At 39.9% G+C, this 8,767-nt stretch overlaps 1 protein-coding gene across 1 annotated transcript in view; it reads left to right on the forward strand.

The window, feature by feature from the left end:
* Nucleotides 1–3,174: 3,174 nt before the first annotated feature.
* LOC143036112 (alpha-1A adrenergic receptor-like) overlaps nt 3,175–8,767 on the forward strand; it is a 298,374-nt gene continuing 292,781 nt past the window's right edge. Inside the window, exon 1 of the mRNA XM_076203365.1 lies at nt 3,175–4,615. Within this exon, the coding sequence (XP_076059480.1) occupies nt 3,175–4,615 (1,441 nt within the window). The remainder of the gene's footprint in view (nt 4,616–8,767) is intronic.

An 8,767-nucleotide genomic window follows, 5' to 3' on the forward strand; every position in this document is an offset into this window, starting at 1 on the left:
CAGTAATACTCCTAAATGGATGACGGAGAAGCTAAAATATGAGATCGGAATTAAAAGATAGCTTTACGCAAGAATAAAAAAGGGGAATCGCACCAAATATAACGATATGGAAAGACTGGTTCAAAAGAACACGCGCACAGAGAAATGTAACAATGAAATTAAGGTTGCCAGACAAGCTAGATCCAACTCAAAGGGCTTCTTTATCTCTATAGTACAAAAAATAAAGAAAGAATAGGTCCAGACGAAATTTTTCGGAGAGTGCTTAAAGAGTGTAGATTTGAAATCTACGACCAGTTAACAGAAATATTAAATAAGTTGGTAGGCATTGGTTTTGTGCCTATTGTTTGGGGCAGGCAAACGTTGTTCCTGTTTTCAATATGGGAGATAAATCGTCTATATGCAACTACAGGCATACCAGTTTGACAACAGTTACAAGTAAAATGATTAAATCAATAATAGATAATAGACTCAGAGATCAAACAGAGAAGCATAATTTGATTTGTTACTCATTATGGTTTCTCCAAGGGTAAGTCATGTGTGACTAATCTTCTATCTTTTTACACTAAAGTATAGCAATAATAATTACGATGTTATTTACCTTGACTTTAGCAAAGCGTTAGGCAAGGTGCCCCCACCAGAGACTACTAAATGAAATCAAAGCCAAAGGCATAGGAGGAAAGATGTTAGAATGGATTAGAGCTTGGATCAGTGACAGAAAACAGCGAGTCACCATAAATTGTATAGATTCCAAATGGGTGAATGCTTTTAGTGGAGTTCCGCAGGGCTCGGTTTTAGATCCTTTTTTGTTCATTATGTACATAAACGACTTAGACAATGTGATTAATAGTGATGTTAATGAGTTTGCGGACGACACTAAAATAGGACATCTAATTAGGTCAGGAGACGACGCCGAGATTCTGCAGGATTATCTTAACAAATTGCTTGCATGGTCGGTGAAATGACAAATGGACTTCAATATCTTAAAGTGCAGCGTGTTAAACGTATAGCTACACAACCCCGAAAGCATATATAACTTGGATAAAACATTTTTAGAGAAAATTGAGTGCGAGAGAGACTTGGGAGTTCTAGTGAGTCCTGACCTTAGATCCAGGAAACAGTGCATTAGCGCCAGGAATAAAACTAACAGAGCATTTGGCTTCATTGCTAGGACGGTTATGAATAGAAGTGCAGAGGTAATTATCAAACTCTATCTAGCGTTAGTTAGACCCATACTTGACTATGCGGTAAAGTTTTGGTCTCTATCCTATAGAATGGACATCAGTTCACTAGAATCAGTACAGAGAAGAATGACCTAAATGATACACGGGCTCAGAAATTTACCTTAAGAAGAGGGGCTATGTATCTTAACTTACACTCCCTGGAAATACGCTGAGTGCGGGGTAATCTAATAGAGGGGTTCAACTAGATTTAGTAACCATGTACTGAGCGCTGAAACTATCGATTCTTCTAAGAAACTGTTAGAGGAATATATGGATGAGGATGATAGATGGTAATGGACATGGGATTCCCTAGTGTAGGCCTTATGATCTTTTGTAGTCTCCCTTATTCTTATGTTGTTATGTTCTTATGAGAACGAAGACAAACATGAGGAAAAGGAGGATTAGGAGGAAAAGGAGGAGGAGCAGGGGGAGAAGGAGGAGGAGAAGATGGAGGAGGAGGAGGACGAGGAGGATGTGGAGGAGGAGGAGAGGGAGGAGTAGTAGGAATGGAAAGAGAGAGTGAAAATGAAGTAGGACAAGCAAGAAGATGAGAAGGAGTGGAGGAAGCAGAAAGAGAATAAAGGGGTGGGGAAAGAAGAGACGCTGGAGAAAGATCAAAGAGGGGAAGGGGAGTAGGATCGAAAGGATAAGAAGGAATAGGAGAAGGAGGAGGAGAGAAGCCAGAAGAGGAAAAGAAGTAGAGGTAGAATGAGGGTCAGGGATGGAAGTAAGAACAGGAGAAGCAGAAATAGGAGCAGGAGTAGGCGTGGGAGTAGAGGAAGGAGTAGGAGCAGATGGGTGCAGTGGGTGACAAAGATATTGTATTAGGTTGGAGTGGGGATAGGATTTTTAATCACAGGTATGAATAGGAAGTCATTACCGGAAGACGCTTAATAATCTAGAATGATTTAAGAAAGTGAATAGGCCTGCAAGGGAAGAAGGGAAAAAACAATGAGAACGGCATAAAGAGACGAAGAAGGTTGAGAGTAAGGTTAGTGGTAGCGGTTGTGAGGAAGGAAGAGAGAGAAAGGGAGGAAGAGAGGGGGAGGGAGGAAGAGAGGAGGGAGGGAGGAAGAGAGGAAGGTGGGGGATGCGGGGTGGGTGGCAGGAGAAGGGTGCAGGAGAGCGGGAGGGGTGTTCATAGAACGAAGGCGAGGGTGTCAGTGCTGGACGGGTCGCAGTTGCTTCATATCCCTCACTGGAGTTGCCCAACCAAGTTCCTTTACTGACGCTGAGTTAGGAGAGAGCTAACCGTGAAGTGAGAATTAATTTCATGACTTACTCCTGTTTCATTAAGAAAAGAGAAAAGACGAACAATCCAGGAAGACACATATAAGTAAAAGAAAAACCAATTAGGAATTTAAAGATAAAAATAAGAAAAAATATTTGAGAACTATTTTTTTTGTGTGTGTATGGTTTATGACATGCGATGGATAATGGCTACTGATGCATGAAGTAAAGTGAAAAAGTTTAAACAGTTTTGGAAAAATACGAAGCGAGGTGAAAGTGTTTATGTTCGAGAGATTAGTTGTAACTGTTTGAAATAAATTTCCTCATCAGAATATTATTTACTCATTAAGACAAACTTTAATTTTCATGTATTAGTGAATTGCAGCTGAATCGTAAGACAAATTCAATTCAGAGTATATAACGCACAACTTGTGATAGTTGCAAGTGAGAAATATATGATTACGTATCAACAGTTCAAAGACAGCGTTGAATCCACAGCGATGAATTTTTTTATGAATATCGTAAAGCATTTTAAATAGATTGCAAGCATTAAGTGTGGTTCTATCTGAACCTCAGAATCTATATAGTGACAAAAAGACCTGGTAGAGACATGTTGGAGAAAAAAGAGAAAGTTAAAGTGCGTGACTGCAAACCTAAAACCATGCCTAGATCCTGAATTCCCTTCCTTTCGAGAGAGAGAGAGAGAGAGAGAAAATTGTAGGCGATGACTGCCGCTCCGTGGGATGTATTTCGGTCCCTTTCCGTCTCGGGATTAACCCCAACAAACGCCACTTGGGTTTTGGAGGGGGACCTCTCATACAGCCTCCTTAATGACTCTTTTGTTAATTGTTCTTGGGAAATTGGTGAAGCCCTAAGAGGCGATGACGGTCTCTGTACGAACACTGACCTCGCCAATCCCTCATTTAGATCTCCGGAGGTTTTCGTAGGTAATGGTGAAAGAGGAGAGGGTGTAGGAGTCTACCAAACCATTTCCCTTGTTCTAAAAGCAATTGTGCTTGGTCTCATCGTAACGCTGACCGTGTGTGGCAACGTGTTAGTTCTCCTGGCCGTCTTCATGTCTCGAAACTTGCGTTCCTCCACACATTACCTCATCGTTAACCTCGCCGTCGCCGACCTTCTCCTTGGCACAACGGTTCTTCCCTTCAGTGCAACGCTAGAGGTCTCTGGGAAATGGTACTTTGGCCAGATCTTCTGCGACGTTTGGGCGGCAGTCGACGTTCTCTGCTGCACAGCGTCCATTTGGTCTCTTTGTGTGATTTCTCTGGATCGCTACATAGGCGTGACAAGACCTCTAGCATACTCGACCATCATGTCTGAAAAGAGGATGTGTGTCATTATAGCAGCGGTATGGGCTTTTAGCCTTGCCATATCTATCGGACCCGTCTTCGGCTGGAAGACTCCACCGGATCCTGACCCTACAGTCTGCACCGTCAACCAACAGCTCGGTTACGTTCTCTTTAGCGTGACAGGTTCTTTCTACCTCCCTGGCCTCTGCATTCTTGTGGTATATTGGAAAATATACTGTGCGGCCGTTCAGCAGACCAAGTTCCTGAAATCCGGAACGAAGACCACAAAGGCTGAGGTGACCCTACGGATTCACATGGGGGGCAATCACCGGGAAGATCCGCGACTCACCCTCCGAGTGCACAGGGGAGGAAGCACTCGACAGAAATACCCTTCACCGTGCAGCAACGGGAATACAAGGTCCCCGATCCTCGACGAGGACGTTCGAGGGGACTCCAGGGACATCCTTAGAGCTCACAGAGGAGTTCCTCGCCTTCACATACAGTCTGCTGCCTCAAATCCTCGCATCGGCGTCAGCACTCTCAGTCACGGTGACTGGGGAAATGGTGACACTACAGCCGCATCTGGAGGCAATGGAACTGGAGGTGTTAAGAACGGCTTGTGTCTGCTGGAAAGAAGGTCTATAAGTTCCTCGGTCCAGAATAATGATCAGATAGATGAAATGGTGGGGGACACGCTTGACGGATGTTCGCCGTCCTCGTCACCTGACCGCCGCATCTCAGGCCTTCCAGGGAAGCTGGTCAAGTTCCGAAGACAGAAGAAGGCCGCTAAAACCTTAGGGATCGTAGTAGGAGTGTTCCTCCTCTGCTGGTTTCCCTTTTTTTTCATCCTTCCTCTCAGTAAGTTGACTAGTATTTAGGCTAAAAAAAAAAAAATAAAAAATTGTTCTTAATTCTTTCAAACTAGATGACACTTTATAGACCCCATCAGTGACTGTGTTCAAATATGGGGTGTTCTTAGGACAGACTGAATCCTAACCTGTCTTGCTTCATTTTTTTGAGGATAGATTTTATGCTAAAGGTTTTCCTCTGACTGAAGTAAGGGACTTTGAAAGAAACATAATTTTTAATACTACATTACAGAAAATATTTTGGAAATCTGTGTTTATAGGAACTAACTATAGAGTATACATTCCCACTAATGTATCATCTCAGAGTCTAATAAAAAAAAAATCCTATTAACAACATTTATTTTGCTTAAATGTTGTGCTAACGTGATGTATGAAATACATAGTTTATGCTCTCATAGAAATTAATGGAGGATAAATAGAAATTGTACTGATTATGATAAGATACACATGTTTGTTTTCACTCCATCTCTCCCCCTCCCTTCCCCCTCTTTTACTCCCTTTCCCTCTAACTCTTTCTTCCTCTCTCTCTCTTTATTTCCTGTCTCTCTCTCTCTTCCCTCCTCTCTCTTACACACTTTCTCTCTTTTGGTCACGCTTTAGTACATGAACCTGGACTAGAAAAAGGAAATCAGTGAAATCGCCTTATGTTTTTCTGACATTCAGTTTTACAAACCAGAGTCGAATTAAATCCATTTTTCCCTTAGTATACACACACACACACCAGCCAGGAGTAAATAATGTGGGAATCCGTATTCTAAATAATTTTAACGTCTAAGAAAACACACAAAGAGTCAAACCGGGAGTTTATAAGAATCACTTCACTTATCAGTTTTAGCGATTGGTTTCGGACCGCTCGCTCCTCTCGTATTACTTTTTATCTTATTTCATTATTATTACTTTTTAGAATACACTTGATTGTATCTTACAACAAAACGAAACTATTCTGTGTCAATTTTTTCTATACATTTGAATGTGTTTTAGAATAAAGAGAAGCCAATCTTGTTTCATTTTGTCTATTCATCTATTTCTTTCTTATATCACACCAGGCAAAGATATAGTAACGACATTATATTTTACAGAAGTAGAATGAACACAGGAAGAAAATAGATATCAATTCATTTCTGGAATGGATTTTCATACGATTCGATGGCATTCTTCACAAACTATTCACTCAAACTACAACTCAACAAATATCCATTATGCATAGATTTAAACTAAACAAAGCCTGATATCAGAGAACTGACTACTGAATGGGAATTCGAAAGTTTACAAACATGTGAGTGTGTGATTTTGTGTGTATGTGTACGAGTATGCGGATGTATATTTGTATATGTGTGTATGTATATGTATGCGCACGTATGTGTAGACGTGTTTGTATTTTTGTGTGCATGTGTATATATGTATATGCATATGCATATGTGTACATACGTTTGTGTATGTGCATATGTATGTCTATGAGTACGTGAATGTTTTTGGATATGTATTAAGTGATTGTGTACATACTTACGCAAGTACAAATTACAAAAAGGATTACAAAGGCGGAGCATGCCGACAGGAGACCTTTTGGTCCATATCTAGGTCGGATGCGAAAAAAAGCATAATAATAAATGAATAAATAAAAACTATGATAATGTAAATAACAAATAAAATACATAAATAAATGCATAGGTATAGTTAAATAATAAACAAACAGGTAAATAGAAAATAATAATAAATTGACATATAACTAATAATAAATGAGAATCAAACAGACAAATGATAACAAAACAAAAACAAATAATATAAAATAAATAATAATATAATAGATATAAAATAAATGATAAGATATAAAAAAAATTATCATCCTCAGCTTCTTCCTGTCCGTTACGACACTAAACCCGTCGCTTTTTCTGGTATGGTCCCCACACAGAGTGAAGGATATAAACAAGATCGAGAGAATACGAAGGGCAGCAATCAAACTGGTCCCCAGCCTGTCAGGTAAATCATACGAGGAAAGACTAAAACCACTGTGTCTATCAACTCTGAAAGATCGAAGAGAAAGAGATATGTTTACATTAATTAGGTCACTGAAAGGGATAGATTACATTGACAGAAGAAATATTTTTATTAAGGGCAGGAAGGAAGACATGTCTAAAGTATAAGAGGACAGTTTCCCATGTAGATGCATTAATACTTGAAAAAGCTTAGGTGATATAACCCAAGCTGAAACAATACATGAATTAAAATCTAAATATGATAATTGGAAATCAAGGACATACATTAAGTTGGAACTGTACATAAATTTGAGGTTAGGTAGGATAAACTGGAAAGTGTTTGAGTACGTATTATTGTGTATGTGTATATGCATCTGTATGTGTATGTTTGAGTATGTGTATGTGTGTATATATGTATGTGTGAGTACATGTGTGTGTATGTGTATATGTACGTGTATATGTATGTGTGTGTACATGTGTATGTGTGTATGAGTACGTTTGCGTGTACGTGTATGTGTGGGTGTATGTACATGTATATGTGTATGTGTATGTGTATGTGTATGTGCAGGTGTATTTAAATGTGTAAATGCTCAAACGTGTTTGTACACGTACAAACATGGGTTTGTACGTGTATGTATTTATGCATTTGTATGTATATGTGATTCACCATGGTTTTGGGTCACGTGTTGGATTCGTGATCGACAGCTGTTTCCCTCCCGGAAGAGAACTCAGAGCTTATATATGACCGATCTATGGGTAATGCTGTGTCTTACACGCACACATACGCACACACACAACTCCCCGACCACGAGAGTTGAAGTAAAGACTCGCAGCGCAGCAATATTGAAATTATTTCAGCCCTGAGCGGGATTCAGACCCGGACCGCCGTAGTGGCGGCCGGGAATTCTACCACCGCGCCATCGAGTCGTGTGTACATATGTATGTATATGCCTAGTGTAGGCCTTATGTTCTCTTGCAGTGTCCTTCATTCTTATATTCATATATTCTTATGTATAATATGCGTATGTGAGCGCATACGCGTGTGTCTGCGTGGGTACATATAAATGTTTTAGGCCTCTATTGGCATTGTAGATCTACTCATTATTTTCCTTTGAACGTATATAAACCTGTTCATGTAAACACACCCACGCAAGTGAAAAACACAACTTATTAAACGTCAACGATGCATAACAGATGTTGTTGTGTTCGCATTGTGCGTGGGTGAAAAGGTATAATCACGCTTTATTGAATCCAATCCGATAAATAGAAAAGGGATTCGCACATCGGCTGTTAATACTAAAGCACAGTATTTGAACTATTTTTGTATTTTTTCTGACCTTCACATATATCTGTCGCTTTCTATGATCCCTTTTCTAGTTTTTACTACGTATTTTTATTTTTCTGCCCACAGAAAACGAAAAAAACATTTTAGTGGTTTTGACTTTACGGTCACTACGATTCTGTCCATTTGCAATTACGTTTTCCATTTCATCTTCAGACAAAATGTCGCACAGTATGTAAAAAACAATTAATAGAAAACCAGATCAACCAGTAGCTTTTTGTGAATTTAACGAAGAGCTGCTTCTCCAATGCAGATTAAAAATTGAATATTCCAATAAGTTTAAGTAAACAGTCAGGGCTTAGACTTTGGACAAACTTTCAGAGTTAAGCCCCAGCCACACCAAGCTTACGACCTGGTTCCGATCACCTTCGACGGTGGCACATTTATTTCTCTCTTGGTTAGCGCCAAGCTATTTCACATTCATCTTCATGACGGGGAGGAGGGTATTCATTCCAATTGCATTGTCTTGAATTCTTTTTATAAACAAAAGAACAACACAAATCAGCGTGGTCGCCGGTGGTCGGAAACAGGTCGTAAGCCTGGTGTGACTAGGCCCTCAAAGAACGTGGTCCGAGGCGGCTAATGACCGTATACTTTAAGGGAATATGGCGGATAAATGCCACTAAGTTTTAGACCAGCAGGATGCACCATATTCTTGAAAACAACCCCTAAAACAAGTTTGTTTCTGTTGAAACATAGTATTCCTATTTCAGTCCATGCTTGTTCCAGCGTCCCACTATGAGTCTCAATATGCCTTTGCCTATGTCTCTGCATCTATTTGTGTATTTGCCCTTGTTTCTGCATCTATTTGTGTATTTGCCCTTGT

The sequence above is a fragment of the Oratosquilla oratoria genome, chromosome 20 (assembly GCF_046742065.1).
Source record: "Oratosquilla oratoria isolate Oo_2021 chromosome 20, ASM4674206v1, whole genome shotgun sequence".
Classification (NCBI taxonomy): Eukaryota; Metazoa; Arthropoda; class Malacostraca; order Stomatopoda; family Squillidae; genus Oratosquilla; species Oratosquilla oratoria.